The sequence below is a fragment of the Cygnus atratus genome, chromosome 2 (assembly GCF_013377495.2).
Source record: "Cygnus atratus isolate AKBS03 ecotype Queensland, Australia chromosome 2, CAtr_DNAZoo_HiC_assembly, whole genome shotgun sequence".
In the NCBI taxonomy this organism is placed as follows: Eukaryota; Metazoa; Chordata; class Aves; order Anseriformes; family Anatidae; genus Cygnus; species Cygnus atratus.
This window is the reverse complement of record NC_066363.1, coordinates 111,570,739-111,596,986: the sequence shown is the minus strand read 5'-3', so window position 1 is coordinate 111,596,986 and position 26,248 is coordinate 111,570,739. Positions and strand designations below refer to the sequence as shown.

At 42.1% G+C, this 26,248-nt stretch overlaps 1 protein-coding gene across 10 annotated transcripts in view; it reads left to right on the top strand.

Moving 5' to 3' along the window:
• Positions 1-25,320, top strand: part of OSBPL1A (oxysterol binding protein like 1A) — a 77,723-nt gene extending 52,403 nt beyond the window's left edge. For 4 of the 10 annotated variants that reach the window (XM_035564056.2, XM_050708458.1, XM_035564059.2 and 1 more), the window contains 12 exons: positions 4,557-4,713; positions 9,850-9,925; positions 11,358-11,492; positions 11,821-11,918; positions 12,655-12,837; positions 13,326-13,433; positions 13,525-13,614; positions 13,862-13,988; positions 17,045-17,161; positions 17,873-17,996; positions 20,432-20,522; positions 24,130-25,320. In XM_035564056.2, coding sequence (XP_035419949.1) covers positions 4,557-4,713; positions 9,850-9,925; positions 11,358-11,492; positions 11,821-11,918; positions 12,655-12,837; positions 13,326-13,433; positions 13,525-13,614; positions 13,862-13,988; positions 17,045-17,161; positions 17,873-17,996; positions 20,432-20,522; positions 24,130-24,232 — 1,409 coding nt within the window. In that variant the 3' untranslated portion in view covers positions 24,233-25,320. The remainder of the gene's footprint in view (positions 1-4,556; positions 4,714-9,849; positions 9,926-11,357; positions 11,493-11,820; positions 11,919-12,654; positions 12,838-13,325; positions 13,434-13,524; positions 13,615-13,861; positions 13,989-17,044; positions 17,162-17,872; positions 17,997-20,431; positions 20,523-24,129) is intronic. The other 6 variants (XM_050708459.1, XM_035564058.2, XM_050708464.1 and 3 more) reach the window with 2 other exon arrangements.
• Positions 25,321-26,248: the final 928 nt, after the last annotated feature.

The following is a 26,248-nucleotide window of genomic DNA, read 5'->3' as shown; positions in this document are numbered from 1 at the left end:
CCTCAGGAAGCATTTGAAGTCAAAATACAAATGCAGTCATCTACAATGCTGCAAAATGGCTAAGCAGGTCAAGAATTATGGGGTGTAGGTACTTGATTTTGCCTTGTCTCTTATTATCTGCAAATCCAAGACCCAATTTAGGAAGAGCTTACAACTGTCTTGATGTTTCTTTGTAAAAGGTTTTATCCAAGAGGGTTTTTTTTGTTTTGTTTTGTAAACAAAGCTTTTGTGTGCTTTGAAGTGTGCATGGACAGTTTTACACAGATGTGATCTTACTATAAATGCAATTATTTAGCTGCAGGCATATGTAGATTATATTAAACCTAACCTGCCATAGTACAGCTTCAGCTGTTACGTGCTACTCATGGGTGCTGTGTTCATAAATACTGTACTTAAATGCTGCTCTGCTAGAAGTGGTAGATTAGTTCTGGTGCTTTTGTTCACTTCTTAGTTTGTTTCCAGTTATCAGCTCACTTAAAAGTCATACAAAAAAAGCATGGGAACTTACAGCTCTTCCCTTCCATATTTAGGGTATTTTGTCAAATGCTATATTTGAATGTGTACCAAAAAAGTTCCACCTCTGCGAGAATATTGTTGTTGGCCTATGGGCTTCTTGCCTTAAAGATAGTTAAAAGAACAAATCCAAGCATCTCAGAGGGAGGGTGGGAACTACCTGGTCAGAACTGAAACACAACCTTGCCAGTGGATAAACAATACCTTTTGAAGGTGTATTTATTGCTCTGATACGTTGACCAATCTTTGTGTTGGGAACTGGAGACAGACCAGTCGTTGCAATAGGAGATGACCTTCTCTTGACTTAGGTGATCATTGCTTTTGTTGTCCCACTCTTGCAAAAGGTAGCCGATGTTTTTACTGTTACCCTGATCTTTGGGTTTTGAGCTGGAGAGCTTTATCTTCAGCCTTTTCTTGTCTTAAAGATCACTTAAATTTTGGCTTCTGAATAGGGAGTCTTATTCTGTCTCCCCCCTCCTCGGCCCCCACCCCCTTCAGTTCACTAGAATAAAATCTCATTTTCTCCTAGTCATCTGTTTGACAGCTGCTCTGTAGCAACTTGTGAATATAAATCCTTTTTTTACAGTAACGGGGGAGTATGCTAATCTTAATTCAGAAAAGAGTTAGCTCTAAGTACATAGGGAAAAATTTAGTTTGAGTTGCCTGTTGATCAGGCTTGTGATACAGTACCGGCTTTGTTCACTCTGACACCTAAACAAACTCTCAAGGCTTGTTAAGCTCGTTTTGCCAAAGAGGTAGTTGAGGTTTTAGGGATTGGTGATTGAGCTATTTAATGGCAGGAGCTGTTGTAGACATGCTTTCTCAGTGAGAGCCCTTTCTCAGGGAAATGGGAGGAGCATCTATAGAGAGTGAATTTCTTCTAACAGTGTCTGGTTTCATTCTGGTTTCACCATTCTTCATTGTACTGCATGCTTTTTTTTATTATTATTTTTGATTAAGTAAGCCATGTGCCCTGGAGAAGGCTGGTCGTTGTCCAGCTCTGGAGAGGTTTGCAGGTGCTGAGCTCAGTCACTTCAGCATAATTATCTCCATACGGCCAGCATTTGGAGAACTGAGCACGTGTAGTCTTTAAAAGTTCTCATTATGCTGAGAGGCATATCAGGATGATCGGTGGTTCTGGTGAAGCTTACCTATTCTGCTCTTTCCACCTCAGGGGTCCTAGATCTGTTGCAGAAATTCACATCGAGGGAGTTGTGGGGAATGTTGTCGTGACGCTCAGCTGAACACAAGACAGCCCCTGATGGTGTAAAGGAGCCTTATGGCAGGCAGACTCCTCTGTTGTGTTACGGGGTTTGGTCCTTGTTTCATGCTTTCCCTGTCACAATAACTGTTGGCACAGTTAAGCAGCTACTTAAATAGAATACTTACCTTAAAGGGATTTATGGCTTGTTATGTGTTGGCTGTATGAGGTGGTCAGGATGGTGAGGGCCAAGTTGTGTTACACTGCTAGCGTGTCTTTTCCCCTGTGCTATTTGGATATGCAGCAGTGTTTTTCTGACTACCCAGGCTTCTGGTCTCTGAAGAAATCTGTATTCATGTAACAGTTGCCCACAGGTTAAAAAAAAAAAATCATCTGCTTATCCTACTTTTTATAAACAGTACCCACCCAACTAATGCTTTGATACGTTACGTCATAAATTGGCATGTAACTAGACCGACAAATTTGGGGAAACTTGTGAGAAGGTTTTGTGGAGTGCCAGTCCACTTTTTTAGCATATCCTCAGCACCAGCTGGCACTTCTTTTCATTCCCTAGCAACTGGCTTCATTTCAGCACTGACTTGATGAGGATAGAGATGGATGTTTTTAACAAAAGCAAAGATCTCCTTTATGTTTCTAGATCTCACCCTCTCTAGCGGATGGAGATGTTGTGGCATAGTACATCTATTAATCAGGATTTTGTCCCTTTCTTGTCACTTCTGTGGTCTGGATATAGTAGAAAGTCCTCCTGTCACTGTCCCCTTCACCAAAGCAATGTATAATTGACGTGTTATGGAGAAGCTACTGGGATTGCTTTTTAAGAGAAAACGAGACAGTCCCTGGCAATGGACGACTGTGGCTGAGATACTGGTTTGGATGGGCTACTACTTCAGTGGCTTTTGATTGCTGGTTTTGAATTAGAATCAGTGTATGAGAGTGACTAATTTTGTGGTTATTTCTCTGGGTATTTGCAGCCAAGAGCAGTAACATATGCTGAAGGAAGTGCAGAGCAGAAATGGTGTCTGCGACAGTTTGGGTTTGCTTTTTTCAGAAGATGAGGCTTGCATTAGGCTGTCTACCATTCGTTGTTGTACCTGGTTTCTGCTAAAGGGCTTCCTAAATGAGACAGGAATTGGTGCATCTTCGCTTGTCATGAGCTGTTCCCTTGCTTCTTGGGACTTGCAATTGGATAATCCTTTGACAAACTTGTCAAGTTTGAAAGAGAGTTGACCTGGAAGAAGGGACACAGTTCCTCCTCAGCAAGTTCACTGGTGATACAAAACTGAGAGGAGTGGCAAATAGCCCAGAGTGCTGTGGGGCCATACAGAGGGTCCTGGACAGGCTGGAGAGTTGGGTGGTGAGGAACCTCATCAAGTTCAACAAAGGCAAGTGCAGGGCCCTGCGCCTAGGGAGGAATAACCCCAAGCACCAGTACAGGCTGGGGGCTGACCTGCTGGAAAGCAGCTCTGCAGAGAGAGACCTGGGGGTCCTGGTGGACAGCAGGCTGACCATGAGCCAGCAGTGTGCCCTTGTGGCCAAGAAGGCCAATGGTGTCCTGGGGTGCATTTGGAAGAGTGTTGCCAGCAGGTGGAGGGAGGTGATCCTGCCCCTCTGCTCAGCACTGGTGAGGCCACACCCGGAGTGCTGGGTCCAGTGCTGGGCTCCCTGGTACAAGAGGGACATGGAGCTACTGGAGCAAGTCCAGCAGAGGGCTATGAGAATGATTTAGGGGAGTGGAGCACTTCTCTTATGGGGAAAGGCTGAGGGATCTCAGCCTGTCCAGATTGGAGAAGAGAAGACTGAGAGAGGATCTTACTGACGTATAGAAATATCTTAAGGGACTATGTCAGGAGGATGGGGCCAGACTGTTTTTTGGTGGTGCCCAGCAACAGAAAAAGAGGCAATGGGCACAAACTGAAACCCCGGAAGTTCCAGCTGAACATGAGGAAAATCTTCACTGTGAGAGTAGCAGGGTACTGGCATAGGTTGCCCAGAGGTGTGGGACCTCTTTGGAGATATTCAAAACTTACCTGGACATGATCCTGTGCAATGCGCTCTTGCTGACCCTGCTTGAGAAGGGGTTAGACTAGATGATGTCCAGAGGTCCTTTCCAGCCTCAGCCACATTGAGACTTTGTGCCAGGAGATTTTTACCCTTGAATTTAGGCCAAGACGATCTGTTCTCATGAGCTGGTTAAGCACTATCTGACCAAGACGCTGGTAGGAAGTAAGGTGTTGTTGATATTCTCAGTTGTAGCTGTGATGTGGATTGTACTATTAACCTACCTTCCAGAGTACAAAGTTTATCTTATTGATTGATGAGCTTATCATTTAGACTTTGCTGGGACTTGCGTGGCTAGTGTATTGTGTACAATACCTCCTTTTGGTTTTTGTTACTTGTTCAGTGAGTTGGGAAGTGAAGGCTTCTGAAAAACACCGAGTGTCTAAGAATTTTGACCAAACCGAAATCTTGCGCAGGAGGAGCCATCAGTACTTGACTGTTGAATTAACTGTTAGGTAAGCTACTGGCATCTTTGTGACACCGGCATTTGTCCTAAGCAAGTTGTAGTAGCTTCAGTTTAATGAAAACATCAGGTTTGGGCTCTGTTGGTTACAGGATTTTTAATCTACTGTATTCTTTAGTCTATATCTAGACGTAGGGCCGCAGCGATCTGTGACAGTACTAGTTGCTTCCCAAGTGGATGCTGTCATCAGGACACAGGAGCCGACTTAGGTTTCAGTTTTGTACAAGGAGAGAAGATCTGTTAGTGACTGAAGTCCAGCACCGGCGGTAGATTCATTAACATGCACCTGTTCTTTTGCAGATTCAGAATCTGAAAAATCATTAAGTGGGTTTGAAACAACTACAGCGTACTCGCTAGAGGACAGCATGGATTCAAAAGACACAATAACTTCAAGCATGTCTGAAGAAAAGGTCTGTGGCAGCGGAGAGTCCATGTCTAACGGAATCAAAAAACACAGGTAGGATGTTGCCTGTTCTTAAGGTATTACGGTATGCGTTAACAGCAAGTGAAAGACCACAAGAATCTCTGAAAACTTAGTTGTGGAAAACTTCTAAAGGTTTGCTAGGGATGGTTGGAAAGTAGTCGTTCTAAGATTTTATGAAGAATGTTTTTTCACAGCTAGTGTTTTCCTTTGCATCTTGCTTTTTGATGATCAACTCTGAACAAGTAAAAATAAAATAGAATGTGCTGTGTAAAAATGAGTAGATCTTGAAGTCTATGTGGATTTTAATTCCTTCATGTATCTTTAATGCCTCCCATTGCCTCTTTAATTTCCAGTCATTTGATCCTTCTGTCGGTATTAGGAATGAATGAAAAATATTGCTAGCCTGCCATCAGAAACTCAAATGCGAACAAAGGGCGTCTTATTCTAGAAGTCTCATCTATGTTTTATGTGCTTATTTTGTGTTGTCAAATGATCCATTTTTGTTTGTTTCCTTGCCTATAAAAGAGAACAATAGGTCTGGAGTTAATGAGATGTAATAGACACCATGATTCTCAAGTTTCAGTGAAGGGGCAACATGATGTTTGTGCTACAGATAAAGTCAGACTTCAGCATGCTTCAGAAAGTCTCATTTGGGAGTGGTTTGGACACACACAACGACGATGAGGACACCAGATCTCAGTAAAAACAGGGAATTAAAATTTAATTTTACAAAAGCAAGCGAGACGTGCTTTAATCACTTGGGATCTTAACTAGCTAAATTGCAGCGACTGTCAAAGCATGTGGCAATGTCAGAGACTTGATGTCTCAAGGTTCAACCTCTGAACGCATGTCCCTCCCATAGCAGGCAGACTAGGGCAAAGGAGGGCTTGGGTGGAGTAGCAGTGTGGTTAGGGAAGGTAATGTAAAGCAGCTGACTAAGCGTGCTGCTCTGCACTGTTGTGCTGTTAGCAGGGTGGTGTTCATGGCCTTGGTTAAGTGCCTTTCCTAATTAGCACAGGAAGTTTAGGGTGGGAAAGCACTAGGTGAAGGTGAACATCTGAATTACATTCACTGCCTTGGAAAGCAGGAGGAGAAAGGGGGCAATTCATGATCAACGTAAAAAGGATGATGCGTGTTGACATGCATTGTCTGAGCAGTTTTAACAGCAACTGATAATCTACTTAGTGTGAAAAGAAAAAACTTGGCAAGTTTCCATAATGCTGCACAGTGTTATCAGAACTGTATGGAGCGGGTGACCGGAGGAACGTTTAAGATCTATTTTTATAAGAGATGAAAAGTTGTATGTGTCTGTTCATAGGTTGTTCTCTTTGACTTGCTTGTGTTTTAGTAGTAAAGAAGGTGTAGGATATTACAGTAAAGCTAGAGCATAAATTGGCTGGCTATTAATATACTGCAGAAGAAAAGTGAAAGCCTCCCTGTAGCATATAGATAAGAATGTGTGGTTATGTTTTACATGACTAGATAGCCAGAGCATGTTTTAGGTTGAGCTGTAACGTCAAACTTTTACCTGGCACCTTGGTGACACACTGGGATTTGTCTGCAAGTATGTTGATGCAAACTGCTTTTCCCCAGAGCACTGCCAATTTAAACTTTACCTCCACGAGAGCCATCTCAGGGGATGGGAGTTGTGCAGTGCTTCTAGCGTTGTTTCTGAGACTCGTGGTGGCAGTGGTGTTTGTCGTGGTAAGGGATCTGCCGGCTGTGTCTGGCTGCAGTTCTGAATTCAGAACTGTGCCACCTAACTGGAGTTGCTGGCTTCAATTTGTGCCTGTTTTGGGGCTAGTTTGGAGTGCACGTAGACAAATATGCATCATCCTGTGTCCTTTTCAGAGCAGAAACGTTACCTTCTTCATGCCACGCAAAGTGAAAGGAACATAATTTTTTGACAGCACTTAATTCCGTCATTACACCATGTTAACCACACGGAAGCAAGTTGCTTATAGAATAGACTAGATAAATTTATTTTGCCTAAGATCTTTATACCTTCCTGTAGTTTATTAGATGTATAGAGAGAGGATCTGCAGCTGCATTTGGGTTGCACATAAGAGGACCTAACACTGTTTGCCTGTCAGTATAAATAAGACTTTCTTTCCTACCTCCATTTAGAAAACCTGAGCTACCATCTGCCTCTTTTTTTTTTTTTGAGTGGTGTGTGTTTTGCAGGGAGGTGGACGTTGCTTTTTGTTGGTTTGTTGTTGTTGTTTTGGGGATGCAGGAATAAATCTGTTGGTTTAAAAACAAATACCAGCATTGGGATATACAGATGTAGACAAGTGAAGCCAGTGCCATTAGATATGTTACCAAAGGTGTGCTGTTTGTAGCAGTTACAACCCGGTTTTCAACAGACTGTTTTCCTTCTAAGCTTTCTAGGCAGGTGCTAGGTAATGAAATGAAAATGTCGAGGTTTAGTTACGACTTGTAATTTGCCGTTTAAGTCTGGTTTTCTTAATATGGCTTGCATCCTACGGGAGTGGTCATAGCGCCTGAGAGAATGTGGGTGATGTGACTTCTTGTAGTTTTAGGCTGATTTGAGAGTATACTTCATAATTTTTGAAAACTTCATGGGAGAGGATTTGACTAGTTAGGGGGAGTAGTAGATTAAATAACTAGCTTGAAAGCATTCAAATCACTTCTTTCTTTAAGGGGGAATTTTTAAATCTGAACCAAAGTTTTTAAAAAAAAAACAAACAAAAAAAAAAAAAAAACCAACAAAACAAAAAACAAACACCCTCCCACAGAAGTGTTCTGTAATACCTACCAATGTTTGTTATAACATCTATTTATTGCTGCTGTTTCCCTCTTACTGCTGTGTTTCTGTAGTCAGCTTTTCCTTTAGGGGAACCTTTCAAAGATGTTTGTGCTTGGCTCTTTGTGAGCCAGGAGGTCTTTTGGTCAGGTTTACATGAAGAGCGAGCTGAACATGCCTTTTTCATGCCCTGTGTCTCCTTCCCAGCAGGATTCCTGTAGTAGTTAATCTGCTAAAGGTAAAGCTTTGACAAGTGTTTTTCAGTGAACGATCTTTAAATGCATCTTATCTGTTCTACTGCAAATAAATTCCTGCAGATGTTTTTGTCACAGCTAAAATTAACTTCCTGAGTTGTTTCTAAAATTGACATCTGGAAGGAAATTTCTGCACTCACAAACCTTTCCCTTAATCACAGGGAGTAGGCCAAGGTTAGTAGGCCTCAGGTCTTGGCTGCCTGTCATTTTTGCACAGGTCCTCACTTGTCCCCCACAAGCCTTCTTGGTGGCTTAAAACTGTTCTATTTCCTCGGTGTGTATGCGTTACGTGGAGGAATGAACTGAATATCACATCGGTTTGGGCTCTTACACTCATAGGAAGAAATGTGGGTGAATGGCTCAAACTGAATGCCAACTTCCAAGTAGTTAAACTGAATGGAGATTAACTTCCATGAAAATGTAAATTTTAATATTTAAGGCAAGCAATCCTTATGTATACTTCAGCAAACCAGAAGTATGTGAGTGTTTTACATGTAGAAGGACTTAAAAATATATGCTCTGCTAACTCCATTCATTAAAGGATACACAGGAAAAATAAGTAAACGCTGCAAATGAAAGTAAGGCTGACTGCTTGGTGGACACTGTCCTCTCCTGGACATTTGTATCAAAGCAGCCACAGAAGTGTTTGATACTTAATAAAATTCAAAATGATCTGTTTCACCACGTTTTGCTATCAGTGGAAAGTTGGAATAGGGAACGAATGATACCATGTTGATCAGTTAAAATAAATCTTACTACCCACTCATGCTCTCTGCACGGGAGACTGACTAAAACAAGTCCATGTTAGGCTGCTAGCAAGTAAGATGAAACATAGTTTAGTACTTTAAAGAATTCAGGCATATCCTATTTTTTGATAGGATAGGGCTTGTATTTTAAGGAACATTTTTTGTTTGTCTTTACTGAAAACTGAAGGGTCAACCTTGGTAAAGGTGTTTTAGTAACAAATAAGTATGGAAGGTAACTTAGCAAATAGGGCTAATGAAACTGACAACTTAGCCTGAGTTAATTTTTTTTTTCTTTCCCCTTGGCAATGTTTCTGTTTATCAAAAAAGTGGGATGGAGGAAGCACCTACATCCTACACACTGCAACTCTTAAAAGAAAAGAAAAATGTATTGCTGTAGCTACTATGGGGGGAAACAGCACCTTCCTGGTTAGGAGGGTGCCAATTGTGAGGCAAGTAAACTTTGCAATTAAATAGTTTGTGCTGTTTGAGTGAGCTGTTAGGTAGTTCTTACCTACTGAGGGTTTTCCTCATCGGTAATAGCTTCATGATCCAAACACTGATTTTAGTGTTGCTGTGGACAAAAGGCATTGACCTATATTTCTGCCTTTCTCTGGGTAAATTGGGTAAATAGTTGAGGTGGTTGGTAGCAGTACAAAAACGGAACAAAATCATTACCCAATTTCAAGTAATGCTGAGAAATACAGGCTGTATGGCACAGCCTAAATGTTGGTCTTGAAAGTATGTTTCAGACCTGCTTCCGGATATGTCAGCCCCCTATAGAAAAGGTTGTTATGTGTTCAGTTCTTTAATGAAGCTTCTTTTTCTGTTCTTTTTTTTTCCTTCTTTCTTTCTGAGGGTTGATTATAGTTATAGGCAATAAATGCCATGGCCCGTCATTGTTGCTACACAGGTGACTAGCAAGAAGAAACCCCACTGTTTAGCTCCCAGATCTGTTCAGACATAGCGAATGTACCTGCAGTGTCCTTCATGAAAATAAATTCTTTTCCATTGCTTTTATACGAAACGAAGAGAATGGTTCTGGTACCGATTTTGGAAAAATTCAGCTTGCTGGTCAGGTAAAACAGCTTATATGCTTCGAAGTAGGACTGTTGTTTCCCCTTTTGGTTTTAATTTTAAATGTATTATTTAATATTTTTTTTTAATAACTAAATGGAATTTTGTTTAAATGAGCTTATGGACATGAAAGTTTAAATGAGATTGGTATTTGTAATGAAAGCTTCCCAGCCCTTTCGTGCTTGCTAAGAGTGGTTTGGCTTTACAGTTTACTGGGTGATTTGGAAAACTCTTACTTTCAAAGAAGAGTATTTGGGGTTTGTCACTCATCATTAGTAGTGGAAAACTTCTCTTACTGTTTCTCTTTCTTCCCCATTTCTTTCCACAGAACAAGCTTGCCATCTCCAATGTTTTCCAGAAATGACTTCAGTATTTGGAGTATCTTAAGAAAATGCATTGGAATGGTGGGTAATCAGAAAGCTGTGATAAAAGATTTGAAGTTACTGTTTCGTTTGAGGCCTAAGTGAGAGGGGAGAGGGATTTTTTTAAAATTTTTATTTTTAATTTGCTTCTTGTGCTTTGCTTATTTTTAACTAGGGAAAATAAGAATTGCTTCGTGTAATACTGCTTGAGTAAGAGCATTTTCTCTTTAATTTAAGCCTTAAAGTACTTTGTGGTAGCAGCTTGTTGTTTTTAACTTTCACAGAAACTTTAACTTTGCTCTTCTCCCTGCTCCCCTAGTATTTCAGTCTTCACACCTAGCAGTGTTACTGGCCAGACAGTGAACAGATCAGAGGTTAGCTGGCTGTCATGTAATCTGCTTCCAGCTAAGGGTGAATTGAGAAGAGTTGTTCTCCCCATTAGATCCTGTAGTGGGCTGAAAGTACTTACTGTTGATAAAGCTCAATCATCCTGTAACACTAGCCTACAAAAGGGCATGTGTGTGTTTAGTCACTGTTGTTTTTTTCCTCCTCCCCTGCTCTAGTTAGAAACAGCACACAACACCAGGCAAGGAGAAGTGGAAATGCTAGGGAATGCCTCTATCGGTAGCTCCAGGCCTCCCGAGTTGTGAAGCATCTGACGCTTGTCACAGTGGCTTTAGCAGAGAAGTGTTATATCCCTAAAATACAAAGAACAGATTGAAAGCCTGTCTTGCAAAAGGTGTGTGTAAGAATTAAAAAAATAAATAAATAAAAAATCCACAAAGGTGCCAGATCTTGCTATTGTTGTTGAGAACAGTGCTGTTTACTACCCACATTGCCAGTGGTCATACTATGCTTTTAATTTGCTACTGCAGATAGCTTTAAACATTGCTTCATTATGCATTCAAAGGGCGTGCTCGTTTGAAAATGTGAAAGAGAATAAGCAACATCAACACTTCAGGACTTCTCTTAAATTGGTACTCCTGTTATAGAAATTCCCTTTTTCTTCAGAATAAAAAATGCCTGTTTGTATTCCTGTGCAGCGACATTTTGCTGTCTGTTCTAATCCCCAGCCTGCCCACCTGCCTCCAAAATAGATAATATGTTTAAGTAATTAGGTGGCCTATATCCTTTTTAAGAGTAATAAATAACTTAGTCTTTAAAAGGACCCTTCATACTTCACTCCGTTGTTTTATCTTACTTTTCTTAATGTGTTTGTTAGTAGGAAGTTAGTGTATTTGATGGTTGATTTTCTTTTTGTTTTAAAGTAGCCTTACATGCCAACACAAGCTTACCAAGCTCACGAGGGATGTAGAGGGGTTTTTCCTTTCGGCATTAGCAGAGCCAGGTCACGCACGTTGCATTAGCACTAAGAGCATAATTTATTTTTGTAATAAGCCAATTAGGTTTGGGTTACTGCAGGTCAGTGTATCTGCTCATTTGGTTTTTCACACAAATTTCATTTGTGCATCAGGAGCTGTCCAAGATCACGATGCCAGTTATATTCAACGAGCCCCTGAGCTTCCTTCAGCGACTTACAGAGTACATGGAGCATACATACCTCATCCACAAAGCCAGCTCGCTTTCTAGCACAACGGAGCGAATGCAGGTACTTTGGTTGTGATATTTTAAATGCATTTGGGCATTTTTCTTTGTAGATGGTCTCAGTATAGGAGGAACTGCTATAATCTGCTTCATGTCTGCTCTTACTTGTTAACCAGTTTTATTTATCTAGGAAAGTGTTTTGCTTTTCCCAAGGCTTGCCTTTTTTTTTTTTTTTTTTTTAGCCTTTGTGATAAAAGCTATTTATTCCCCTCCCTTGAAACTGGAAGCTTTCTGTGCTACTTCAGAAGAGGCGTTCTGTAATACTGTGACTGTTGATGTTTGATAAAGACTAAAATCCTGGAGATGAACTGTGTGCTCATTCTTTTGAACAGTGTGTAGCTGCCTTTGCTGTGTCTGCTGTAGCCTCACAGTGGGAACGTACGGGGAAGCCCTTCAACCCTTTGCTTGGAGAGACATATGAATTGATCAGGTAATGAACAGAAGATGCACTGAAGAGTGGAGGGTGGTATTTGATGTACTAATGTTTGATTAGATTTGTCAGGTGGCTCGTAAGATGCTGCCTGTTCTCACAGCTGCTGGAGGTGTTTGCAATGTGCTGGTGTTCAGCCATGCACCCCTCAGGGAAATTTCAACCTCTGCTGAACTTTGCAACTCAGAGGAGGCTATACAATTTGTCAGTTCGAAAAACAAGCTTCTTTTTTTTTTTTTTAATACAAAAATGACATTTTTTCTGAAACATTCTCAATGAAAAGTTGCATGAGATGTTAGAAGTAGCACATTCATTATATGAGTGTCCAGAATACAAATAGACTATGCTAATATGGTAGTGTGCAGCTGCACTGAGGGCAAACTCTTCTCTAAAACAAGTGAGTATCTGGTCTATAACTAAGCAAAAGTTTAAGGAAGAGGTCACTATCGAAAGTAAACACATTGACTGGTCAGATTTGGTCATTATTGCTACATTTAACACGATGTCCTCGGTTATTTAGAATGAGGATATTTTATGTATGAGTTGAGCTGTTTTTTGTCTTACCTTAGGGTTTTAACTAAGTCTTGCACTGAGTACAGCAACTGTGTGTGGGTCCAACTATCTATTTCACCACAGAGAAAATAACTTCACTGTACTAGATACCTTAGATACATGCTTTCAGTCATCTTTATTTTGTATCTTCAGAATACTGATTTTTAGAACTTTTATTTTGCAGAGATGATCTTGGATTTAGGCTTCTCTCAGAGCAAGTTAGCCATCATCCACCAATCAGCGCTTTCTATGCTGAAGGTTTAAATAATGATTTTGTGTTTCATGGATCAATTTATCCTAAACTCAAATTCTGGGGCAAGAGCGTGGAAGCGGAACCAAAAGGCACAATGACTTTGGAGCTCCTTGAGTAAGTTGATAAGTAAAAATTGCGTAGGTACATGGCCACATCTGTGATGATAACTGCACATTAGAGTCTTGTGGTTTAGGAATGAGCATGTCTAACGCCCACATCCTAATCTTTGATGGCAGATTGCTTTGTGGGGTGGAGGGAATGAGAAGATGAAAGGAACTGCTATCACTTGCCTTAATGAACTGTGTAATAATAATAGTAATAGTTGGTGCTTATGTCTGCGTTCTGCAGATGCCTGGGCATCCAGTCCTACCAAGACCAGCACACTTGAGTCCTGTTGGCTTTCCTAATGTCATTCAGTGTCTACACTGAAGTTGCTGTTTTAAGGAATTGATAAAACCAGTAGCAATATGTTAAGAAAACTCTTAGTTTGCCAGGCTTATTGCGATGTCTGTTTCAAGACTTGATGCCGTTTATAGAAGATGGTTTGCTGCAGCAGTGACATTCAGTACAAAGATGCAATAACTTATTTTTATATCCCACAGACACAGTGAAGCCTACACATGGACAAATCCTACTTGCTGTGTGCATAACATCATTGTGGGCAAACTTTGGATTGAGCAGTACGGAAATGTGGAAATAACTAACCACAAGTAAGTTAAGAATGTGAGTGCTTTCACTTGCTGGGAGTTTAAAAAGGAGAAATATTTGGAAGTAATTAGTGCCCTCTTGTTCCGCCTGCAGAACTGGCGAGAAGTGTGTACTAAGCTTCAAGCCCTGTGGCCTCTTTGGGAAGGAGTTGCACAAAGTTGAAGGATACATTCAGGACAAAAGGTAACAGTTTTATTCCTAATAGGAAACAAGTTGCTGCCCGTAGTTTCTAATGGGAGCTGTAGGCCTGAGTGCCCTTAACATAGTGTGCCAAGGGCATAAACCTGAAACAGCAGGTTGTGAATTGTGTTACGCGAAGTGTGCAGTTTAAAAGAATTGCCCTCAGAAGTTCTTTTTTTCATCTATTTTTGTCTGAAATAATGAAATAAATCTCTTTAAGCTCCTTTGTAAACTTGGTCTTTCTTGACAGCAAAAAGAAACTTTGTGCACTGTATGGGAAGTGGACAGAGTGTCTGTACAGTGTTGACCCAGCTACTTTCGAAGCTTACAAAAAAAATGACAAGAAAAATGCAGAAGAGAAGAAAAGCAGTAAACAGGTACTAGTCGCGTATAAAGGTGGTATCTCAGAGGCGTGATAGGACAGCTAAATATTTTAGTAGCGTTTAAGAGCATTAAGATTATTTTTCACTTGCTCTGTCTTTCTTAGTGGGATACAAAACCAGACTGGATGAGTATCGGTATTAAGGGATAAAATGCTTGTGCTCTCACGGATTTGTATTAAAGCTTCCCAAATACTGGAGTTTTCTAGCTGCTGGCTGGTTCAATACCTGCCCCTTCCTCCTAAGTCAAATGGAAGTATTGCATATTTCTTAGTTGGACTGTGGTTCTGATAATGTATGATAACATTTGTATTTTAGTAGGAGAACTTGAACTTCTAGAGGCAGAATAGACTAGCTTCTCATCTTGATAGGAGATGCTGTTTTTCAGCTTTTCCAAGGAATTGTTTTTTATTACATTGCCCCAGCCATAGAATCATTTAATTTCCCCACACACACACAATTGCTTTTTTTTTTTTTTTTTTTATTCTGGAAGAAAAATAGAAATGTTATTAACTGTTTCAGATTTCTGGCACCTTTTTGTTTAAGGTGAATGGTGGTTTTCCCATACAGCTTGATGAAGAACAATCATTCACAATTACTTATAAGAGGAATTGTTCCCCTTTGGTGACTATAGCCAGATTCTTGTTTTGGTGTTGGTCATTTTAATATAAAAACAAGGGAGATAACTTTTAAAAGCAGTTGTTCCTGTGCAGGTTCAGACTGTTGCTGTATCTGAGATTGCTCCAGTGCCTGTCATCAGGAGAGTACTAAGGCACTGGGGATTACTGCTTCTCCTTGAGTCTGGCCTGGCGAGCTCTAGGGAGAAAGGAGCAAAGGAAAACATACCCTGTGTCTTTGTTCAGCTACCACTGAACAACAAAGCTTAAGATGACCCTTGCTTTACAGTTCAAAATGAAGCATGCTGTTGTGTAAAGCTCAAGCTACGTGTTCCTCTGACACTAATAAAGCATGTATTTTCTATTCGTTTAACAGAACTAGTTCTATGAAGAAAACTGAAAGCTCTGTAGTGCACGCTATCAGTCAGCGTAGTCTTCATTGAATATGTAATCCCACTGCCCCCTTGTGTCTGAGAAGCTGATATTGCATATAGTTTTTGACCTTTTAGGTGACCCAAGTCTCAAGTATAATGCCTGGATATGGTTTGTCCCTTCAAGGTAATAAAGCAGTTATTCAGGCACGAAGGTACATTGCCTTTCAAATTCCTTTTAATTAGAATTTTCAGTTGTTTGTTTTTTTTAAGTTGTTTTCCAGCAATTCCTTCTTGCTGTGTTTTTGCTAATGTAGGATTTTTTCTGCCTCCCTTTAGGGGACCTGCTGGGATGCAAGTCCTTTTTCAAAATGCCCCAGGTTTTCCATCCAAATCTCTGATTTCTATAGGGGTAAAACTACTGGAAATATAATTTTGCAGGGTGCTACAGAAGTCTTCATGTATGCAAAAGTGATATTTTATCAATATCAGGATAAGAGTAGACTTTGAGTTAGGCCAAGATAATTCAGCTCTGAATGAACTAGAGCATTTTTTTTTAATCAAGGTGAAAAATTTTGTACAGAATTTTTCAGTGCTAATATGTGGAAGGAAATACTGTAAGGCACCAGCACCTGCCCTCATGCATGCCTGGTTGCAGACACTAGAGGTCTTGCTTGGCAAGTCTGTTACTACCCTTCTAGTAGTATAGCTTATGAAAGAGACATTGAGCAGTGCTGAGTATAAAATATGCAGTCTTGTGGCAAGAGCACTTGGAAAATCCTCTTTTTTCCCAGTTCCTTGTAATTCTTATGACATTTTTAAGATTATGTATCAAACCAGTATCAAACCAGCCTCAAATTGTAGCATGCATCCTAGTTTTTTTGATATAAAAGTTGGTTTGGAGTTCGACAGTCTGTTACTGAAGTGCCCTTGTTTTGTTAAACAAGTAGCTTTCTGATGTGTTTTGCTTCAAACTCTTAATTTCTGAAAGATTGAATCAGCTCAGAGGACAGTTGAGTCCATTCTGGGTAGTGGATTTTTATACTAAAACATCAGCCTCTATTATCTGATGCAACCATCAGAGAGCAAAGCTTATTAGCAGCAGAATTAAAGCTGTTGGCGTGTAGCCAAGTTTTTAGAGCATTAGTTGCCTTTAAGTTCAGCTCTGCTCTCCTGTGGTCTCTGAGATGTGCTGCTGCGTTTAGCTGTGATAGCGACACTGAATTTGCTTGGGAGGGTCTTGCTGGTTGTCTAGGTGGCTTTAGTTCGGTACTGTAACATAATCTTATGTGGCTGAATTAATGGAATCAGGTATAGAAGTGCTTGTGTTTTGATTAAATGGGACATTTTTCTGGTAGAAAAATTGACCTTTCTTAACGCTTGATCGTCTGGATTTTATCCACGAAGATATTGATGTAAGAAACTGCTGGTAGTCTTTGCTTGGGAGGGAGTACACTTCCTGTGTTACTGCTGCTGTCCTTCTTGCCAAGCATCTTGAAAAGTTTGTCACTGAAATTTACTTTTGGTCAAGGTAATTTTTACGTAAGTTCCAGCATTAGAATGAATGAGTGTAAATTGTTTGACTCCCTAATAATGATGGTGATGCATCTGGGCTGGGGCAGTCCTAAGCACAGATATGGACTGGGCCTAGAAGGGATTGTGAGCAGCCCTGAGGAGAAGGACTTGCACGTGTTGGATGACAAGAAGCTCAACATGAGACAGGAATGCAGGAGAGGGACCCTTATCAAAGAGTGTAATGGTGTAGGACAAGGAATAATTTCTTTAAACTAAAAAAGTGGAGATTTAGATTTGGTATAAAGAAGTTCTTCACTCTGAGGGTGGTGAGGCACTGGCACAGGCTGCCCAGAGAAGCTGTGGATGCCCCATCCCTGGAGGTGTTCAAGGCCAGGCTGGATGGGGCTTTGGGCACCCTGGTCGGGTGGGAGGTGTCCCTGCCCATGGTGGTGGGGTGGAATGATGTGATTTTTAAGGTCCCCTCCAAACCATTCTATGATGATAATAAAAATAGTAAAATATTTCCCTTTTCTTGATGTGCTACTTTTAGGTGGGCAATACTGAGGAACCCGATGAGATGCCATTGCCAGATTCTGAGAGTGTGTATGTTATTCCTGGAAGTATTTTGCTATGGAAGATAACTCCAAGACCTCCAAATTCAGCACAGGTCAGCCGTGCTTCTATTTATTGAAAAGTGCATGCTATCCTGTTGTCCTGCCTGGTCAACACAAAGCAAATTAATTTGTCATCTTTTTCACTAATGGGTGTGGGTTTGCCTGTTCACAGCAACGAACTTTCCCACTACAGTTCTAACTGTAATGTGGGGTTGGAGGGGTAACCACCACAGGCATGACTCTAGTTAGGTCGGTTTCTCTGCAAAATGGAGTGCTTCATGCAGCCAGAGGTATGGGCAACTTCCCCACTTCTTCTCTCCCCTCTGTTCCCCCCACACTGAGGCGTGTGAAGGGCTGTGGAGCTGGAGAGCCAGTGGGCAGGGAATGAGGGTGTGTGTGCAACTACAGGAGGAAAAAAAAAAAAAAGGATTGGAACAAGAAAAGCTGCCCTCAGTAGGTTAATCAAGGGGGAAGTCTCTCTACAGAGCTGGGGAAAATACCAGTAGGACTGGAAAAAGAAGATAAGAGAGAAATAGTGCCCTGAGTAATTGGATGCTGTCCTGGTTAAACAGAACCACCAAGGATCAGCTACACTCTTCCTGACAGTGCTGTTCTGCTGGTGTCTGGTGTATTCCTATCTTGAGTGATTAAATAATATAAAAGCATCTGGATGTTTGTTTTTAGACAGCTGCTTTTGTGTATTAAGGATAGCAGCTAGAGGCTTTGTAAGGAAGTCACCTTTCATCCGTGTCTCTGTATTTCAGATGTACAACTTCACTAGCTTTGCCATGGCTTTGAATGAGTTGGACAAAGAAATGGAGAGCGTCATTCCCAAAACTGACTGCCGGCTACGACCAGATATCAGAGCCATGGAAAATGGAGAAATAGGTACGTTTCTATTTCTTGTTAAAACTGAAGGACTGGAGGAAAAAAAAAAAAAAGGAAACAAATTCCACTTTTCAACTGTTAGATGAACTGTTAGAATAAGTAGTTACCCATAAAGATACGTTCCCCCCACGCTACAAGACAGTAACTCTTCAACTGGTACGCCTCTAGTGGGAAAGGTATGCTGCCCGCCTGTACTGGGTCAGGTACTGCTTTTGTTCGTAGCAGCCTAACGTTATGGTGCTGTGTTTTACATTGGTGCCCGAAGCAGCACTGATGACACACCGTTGTTTTAGCTGCTGCTGAACACTTGTGCAGTGTCAAGGCCACCTCTGTGTCTCACTGTGCCCTGCCCCACAGCAAGTGGGCTGGGAGGGGACGCAGTGGGACAGCTGACCCCAGCTGGTCAGAGGTTTTCCATGCTGTTAACACCATGCTCAGCAACAAAACTTCGACAGGGAGGATGTTTTCCCAAAGCAGCTGTTGCTTGGAGACTGGCAGGGCATAGGTCTGCTGCTGGGAGGTGGTGAGTGATTGCCTTTGCATCATTTTTTCCTCTTTTTTTTCCCCTTCACTTATTAAACTGTCTTTAATCTTGACCCAGGAGTTTTCTTGCTTTTGCTCTTTGATTCTCTCCCCCGTCCCTCTGGGGTGGATTGGAGTGAATGAGTGGCTTAGCTCCTGGCCAGGAACACACCACACCACCTACTTGGGTGTGTTCTTACATACAAGCAGGACTCTTAAACTTCATGTTATGCTTTTTATTTAATTTTAGACCTTTGCTGTGCCCTGTAGTCAAGCCCTATAATTGGAGACTAGTCTGAGAGTCTCAGAGCATCAAAAGTATTTGTGAACTTTTCAGTTTCTGTTTTCATCAGCCAGTGCAAAAGGAATATTTTGATGTGCCAATTCTGACTAATGCGGTCGAAAGTATTTAAGTTGAAACTGCAACGTCAAACGTACTTGATGCAAAATCATTCTTCGCTGGGAATTGAACACTTTTGTTGTCCTAGAATAGTGAATTAGAAGTGCATTATGAGACTTCCAATGAGTAGAAATTGTGTGCTTTTTAGAAACCTCATAGAGATTGTTACTGTAATGTCATGGAGTGAAATGTGTCTTTTAGTCTTCTGACAGGCAACTTGGTGTTAAATACTTGATTATGGTGTGGAACAACCTCCCCCAGCCCTTTTTTGCCCCTTTCTCTGTCATTTTACTTATAAAGCAGGGTGGCCACATTTGTAGGCTAAAAGCATGGGGGCTTTTGATTTTTTTTTTTTTTTTCTGGCTTGTTAAGTGATTTGGGTAAGTCATGAAACCTCTGATTCAGTTTCACCTACGTAATAGCACGATGATTGTAACTACTTCTGATAAATAGTCTGAGATTTAGGTACGAAAAACAATGAAACAGGCATGCTACAGTGTGATTGTACTTAGGAGTTTTTTTCTCAGAAGCTGATAACAACTTATTTGAGGCTTATAAAAAAGGAGATCAGTGAATTCCTACGAACAGGCTCTTCTGTCTGCTGGATTGTTTCATGGCCAGCAAGAAGGACATTCCTGGTTCACAGCATTGCCAATAACTTGTGTCTAAACTTGAAGTGCAGTACCTGTGCCTTTGGCAAGAGGCCACGTTCCTACACTATACTAACAGCGTAACGTTGATCTAGCAGATAGACTGGTAACATGCAGTTAGTCTTCCAAAAATAATTCTCTCAATTACTTCTTTTTGAGCTGTTTGTGAAATGCTTTTTCAGGATTCAAGTATGAAAGAGATTGTGCCTTTCATTTAATCTGCTTCTTAGTCTGACTTCTGACTTATTCCTGAGATGTTCTGAAGGAAAAACAAGATTGTTCTTTTGGCCAAATGGAAGCTTCTTTAGGACCATGACCCATGCTACCTTAGTGCATTAACAGCAACAACAAAAAAAGGCGTGTTGCAAAGATTATTCTTCATGGTTTGGAAGTGAATATTCCAAACCCTTATTGACCAGAAACTAAGCACTAGTAACAGCTTACCCAAAACTCCGGCAGGTGGCCAGACTTTGGCAATAAATCCAGCATCATGTCATACTTTATCAGTTTCCCTACTGAAATAAATTCCAGATATGCTGCCTACCGTAGCTCACGTTTGCTGTCACAGAAACGTTTTCATGGTCCTCAGGCCATGAATAAATGTGTATTTAGTGGTCACGAGACCGCTAATGTCAGTGGCTGATCTTGTGCCACAGCTGGCCTGGCTCTGCTCTTGGGCTAGAACAGGAGCACTACTGTGTTATGTAGATGATTTTTAAGTGGACAACTTTTCTACTTCCCTTGTTAATTTGCTGTGTCAGATGGAGTAATGACTGTCTCTTGTATGTAAATTTTTATATACACATGTATGTACTTGAGACCTTGTGAATATTTACTTACCTGTGTATTTTTATTCCTTCAAGATCTAGCTAGTGAAGAAAAGAAGAGGCTAGAAGAAAAGCAAAGGACCGCCCGCAAAAATCGTTCAAAGTCAGAGGAAGACTGGAAGACAAGGTTAGTGTGCCCGCGTTGCTACACGTGGAGTTAGTTGTATAAAGGTTTTGAACGCTCAGGTTAACTGCCAGTCCATGCCAGCAATGTGCAGAGTTGTGTCAGTGTGAAAAAAGCACCTGGCTTGGTGGTGCTGCTGCTGTATTTGCAGACTTGGTCTGCGCAGGCTGCAGCGCTTCCAGAGGGGTGCGTCAGGCTTGTCTCCAGTCCTTCCCGCTCGCTGCTCGCGCACCCACGTTCACATGCAAAGTGCGTTGTCTTTTCTGGGCATCTCTTGGTTCTGGCCTGGCGAAGATGTTGCTTCTGATAGCTGCTTGTATGGACTGCTGGTGGTTAACTTATAATCACCTCAGATTTGGGTGCTTGGCCAAAGGGAGGAAGAAATGATTCCTCCAGTGAACTTGACAGGTTACTGACTGCTGTCACTTCTCAGATCAGTTGCTGCGTGTTGGCAGTACTGCATTCCTGCCGCAGTCAGCTGTTTTCAAAGTGGTGAAATGGCTTTCTCACCTCGCTCTCCGAGTCATTTCCTCCTTTCTGAGAGCGTGACCAACTGCAAAAATTAGAACTGAGGGAAAAGTTAGCTTACAAGGCATCGGCCACGATAGTTTTTTAAACTGTAAGGAGAGGGAAGTCAATTGGGAGCTCTTAGGCACAACAAGCTAAACAGAAATCTTGAAAACATGACCATATAAATCTAGTTTGACCAGAGACTATTAAATTTATAGCAATAGGTTGGTCATCCCTTCACAGGAAAAAAAAAAAAAAGGAAAAGAAAAGAAACAGTAGGGCTAAACTCTAAAAGCAAGCTTCATCTCTTCTTTATGAATTAGCTATTAATACATTCAGACACTATGGATTAAATGTCTTTAAAATGTCTATTTGTAACTGTAAATCACTTTTTTTCTTTTCTCCAAATGAAGTCACCCATCATCCCAGAGTCCCAGGTTTGGTTATGCCTGAACTGTCTTTTTCTTATGCCTGCTCTCTTGAAGTGTTTGAGTTTGTTTGCCCTGAAAATGGTGCAAAATAACATCTTTGTAACGCTTTCGAGTAAATGATGGACAGCCTTACACCTCCCTCTTCCTTTCCTGAATTCAGAGGCTTTATAAGCTTTGGTTCTAGCTCCTGCCAAATGTTTTCAAAGCAAGGGATAACTACACCGGCTTATTTCAGGTGTCTGAAGTACCTTAAGGTATAGCTCAAAGCACCTGGACTTTGAGTATCAGGAACAGGGGAATTTTCAGAGCACAATTCAGAGCAGTAGGGTCTCTAATTAGTGCAGAAACCATTCACAAGGTTCTTCAGCTGCTGTAGTGCACGTAGGCAGTGCATGAACTTTAGACCTGCTCACCACTTGCCTGGTATCCTTTAAGAACTCCTTGGTTTCCAGGTTTTTGTTTTTTCCCCTAGTATTTGATCTCCTCAGTAGGAGTGCCAAGTATGGCTGCTTCCAGAGAATGAACATAAATTATGTAGGAACAGCTCCTTTCCATTTCAATGTAAAGGGCTGTGCTTGGGGGGAAAAAGCCATACTGGGAAGGGAAGCTCTCCTACCTGTTCCCAGCGGGTCAGCTGTAGGTCTTCATCTGCAGCATGATGTAAATTGATGTAAACTGCTGCAATTTCCAGGCCACAGAAAGGTCCATTACTTAGCTTGTCTAGTAGATTCTTCCCTCCTAAGAGACTTCTCCGAAGTGCCTAGTGATTATTTATTTTGAATCCACTTCAGAAGGGGAGCCTCGATGTTTCTGAAGAAGTGACGTGTGCTGAGCAGCAGTCTGAACTCTCGAATAAAGACTGGTTCAGTTCTGAAGCAGCGCAGTGCTTGTTGCTGGTGATTCAGATCCCCCTCCTTCCCCTATCACTTAGCTGCCCGATCGCTTTGGGTCTCCCCGTCCTTGCCGTGTGCCAGTAGCAGCAGCACTGGAGGACACTCCGCTGTCCTGATCTGTTCCAGTGCTGAAGACACAGCAGTGAGGTACTGAGAGTAAAAGCTCCTTCCTCTGAGGGATGAACCTACCGTGCTTATGGCCCTGCTTCTCCTCGGCTCGTGCTCATGAGCCACTACTACCCGCGTGCTAGGCGCACACAGGTGCACACACACCCGTTACTTCAGAGCAGCTGATGCATCCTGCGTGGAGGTGATGTGGTCGTGAGCCACGTACAAGTTTAACAGTGACTTCTGTCTTCTGTTGGCTCCTTCATTCAGTCGGGGCAGAACCACCACTGAAGCATTGAGCAGTTCGGTTTACTGCTGCGAAGGCAGCACAGGGTGTTACTTCTGATATGCATCTCAACACCCCTGGACCCAGCCAGCCTTGCCTACGAGCTGCTCCGCTCCGTGGTGTGGCACTGTAGGACTGGCTGCCTTCAGACTTCTGCTATTTAAAGTTGGTTTCTCATAACTGGTTCTAACGTGCTTTAATTTCTGCTCAGGACCCAATGGTATCCTAGAAGGGCAGCGTTGAGTTAAAGTGGGCTGCCAGGCACGCTCATGATTTAAGCAAGTGCGCTCACTGCAGCGAGGCGTATAAAGCAAGAACTGGCTTTTATGACCACTGAGGAGCTGAAAGGAGGTTACCGAGCTTATGCACCACAGAAAGGGCTTATAGCAACCTGCCTCGCACTGTGAACGTGGCTTGGCAAAACACAGCAAAACCTTTAACTGCTAGAGGGCTGGTAGCGTGCGGTCTGCTGTTGTGAGGCGGAAAATCGAGCTGGGCCCAACCAGCAAGCAGTGCTCAGTAACACCATACGGCATTGGCATGAGGGAGGAGGACAAACTCCTGTGCTGTGGTGCTCTGACAGGCCCTACTTACCACCGGGGGACACTTGCCAGCAGTCCGGCCTTGTGAACTGCACCGTACCCACCTCCCCACGCCGCTACACGTGTGCACATCTGTGGGCACGTACACACAGCTTGCTTCCAGAGGGGGCAGGGGGAGAGAGGAGGGGAATGAAGGCCACAGCCAGTGTGCCTGGCACCAGCCAGCTTAGCAGAAGCTTGCACATAATTTCCTGCAGCTGGAATTAGCTTTCTTGGCTTTGGGGTTAGCCCCACAGCAGTGACACTGGGGTGCAAGGCGTTAAGCAGTGATAGGCCAGGACTTCCCTCATAGCCTGTGGGGGGCATTTCATCGGTGCTGAGGGGAGCTAACAAACATGCTTGTTCTGAGTTAGTGCACTGCAAAACAAGGCCGTGAAACACAAGGGGAAATCTAGATCCTAACGTTTTTCTGTTTCCAGGACTGTGATGCTTGCAGTGTTTACGTGTCTTGAAAAAACTGTTAGTGTTCATGCATGCCAAAATGATTGTTCACAACTGCTTTGAAGTATAACTGAACCTGTCCTTTTTATGTGAATCTCCACTGCTTCGAGTGACAAAATAACAAAGTGTCAGCAACTTCACCTGGGAGACATTAAAGTGGTGTTGGGAATGGGGAAATCTAAATACTGAAGACTGCTTTAAATCCACTTATGAATTTAAAATCCAGAGGGCTCCTGTAATTGCTTTGAGCAGTAACCACTGAAGATGCGGCAAAGCAGTTCTGAACTTCCACAGAAAGGTGTGTACAGCTTCCCTAACGTGCTGTGTGTTTCCTTACAGATGGTTCCACCAAGGCCCCAACCCCTACACCGGTACACAGGACTGGCTTTATTCTGGCAACTACTGGGACAGAAACTACTTTAACTTGCCTGATATTTATTAAACTGCAATAAGAAGCCTGTGGCTGAGACACAAATAAGTCTTAATCTGTTTTAATGTTTTCCCTCGTTTTACTTACCTCCTGAAAAAACTGACATGTTATCCAACAGAATATTACACGTCTCCACAGTAAAGCTGGTGGTACACGACCTGCAGTCCCTGAGGTAGGGAGTACGTTTTGTGGCTGATGGTGGGTCCCGTGCGGACAAAGCCAGTGCGTCGTCATGGTGTAGAGCTGCCCCGTTTGCTGAATACACCTATATTAGGTTGTGGTGTATGAGGACTAGAACACCCTCGGCTGTTCTGTGAATACTTTCTTTCGTAGCTAAAGTCAGCACAGGTAAAAACTGGTTTTATTTATTGTGACATGGGAATGTTTAAAAGCACACAAAGTAATTGCAATAGTCCGTTCTTAAAGCAAAGGAGGGTGTGTTACTCTTGTAAAGATGTAATTTTTCATAAAGTGGCTTTTCTTTTACTAAAGCAACTCCCTTGAATCCTGAGCTCTGGCCAGATTCCAGAAGCGTGCCCATCTCTGGAGCATTCACGCGGTTGGTTAAGCTGGTAACATTACTCAGAGGTATTTATTCAATGTTTTGTGCAGTGTGTTTTGAATTTTGCTCTCCTGTTTTGCTACCAACCTTATGGTTTATGGAATTAAGAGCCATTTAAACACCTACAGATCTGATTCGAACTGCACACTAGTAACAGGTTTAAAAAAGAATCTGTTTAATGCACTAGAAGTTCTGGTGCCCAGCACCCCTGCAAAAAGGCAAGAACTGAACCAGCCCAGGACCCAGCGGGACACGGTGGTGGGGGACAGGACCTGTGTCTGTACTGTGCAAACTCCCTGGGAGGAAGTCTTGTGCATTTCAGAGGTAGTAAGGCACCTCGGCGAGGCCTCCTGTGCACAGCTGCTTTACCCCTTTTCAGTGGGGTGCATTCAATCTTAGAGTGTAAGTTTATATTGAACTGTGTACAGAGCTTCGAGAGGGCAAGCTGCTCTTTGTACAATATTTTAACTGCTGTCTGGAGGTTAGTGTTAATCGAATAATTTAATTGCTACTAAATAAAGGCTTCAAAACTTCTTGCATATGGTCTAGAGTGTTGTTTAGTAGCGCTGAGCATTTCAGAGCAGGCCTAATGCAAAAGCTGCTGCAGCGAAAGTGTAGTGGGCTCCAGTGCCCTCTTTCCTGCTTAGGAAAGGTGGGGAAGGGAGTGCCTCCTTCCTGAACTGCAGGGAGGCTGCGGGGCCTGCAGGCTGGAAGCTGGACCAGCAAAACTGTTCCAAAGGCAAGGAGATACTTTCCATTTTTAGTGTACACTACTAGAATTACCCAGGTAGGGCAGTGATGCGGTGGCGTTTGCATAGGTAAGAGGAAATGCCTTCTCTTGGCAGTTTTTCCTGTGAGCATAACCCCAGCAGTATAGGCTACAACTATACTTTTTTTTTTCCGTTTTTACACTACACACTGAACTAACTTCAGCTCTGCATAATCTCTGTGGTGTTTGAGCTTATGCATACACCATTAGCACAGTGAAGGAACTGGAGCACTCAGCAACACAACAGCTGCAGCCGCTGCCTCTGGTCATATTGCAATAGTGCATTTTCATAGTGCCTGCTGAAAGTTACATTGGGTACGTTGTGCTGGGCTAGAAAAGTATAAAATGCACAGGATGCAATTCTAATGGCTGTCATTTTTTTAAAGCAGTTATTAATATGTTGTTCCATTCCTTACAAAGGTGGCCTGAAGGCCAGCCAGCATCGCTTCTCACCCTGTTTAAAAAAAAAAAAAGCATGAACTCAGTACAAAGTATAGACTGAGAACTACAATTTAATTATGATACCTAAATGAACTCTAAAGTGAAATAGTATTTTGCAACACTGTCATGCTACACTTGCAGTCTGATGATTTTTTTTTAAGTTTGATCTGTATGCAAATGTATGTAAATGTCAGATTAAATCTTGGTTACTTTAGGCTAAAACCAGAGCAAGAGCAGTAGTACTAATTGCAAAGTA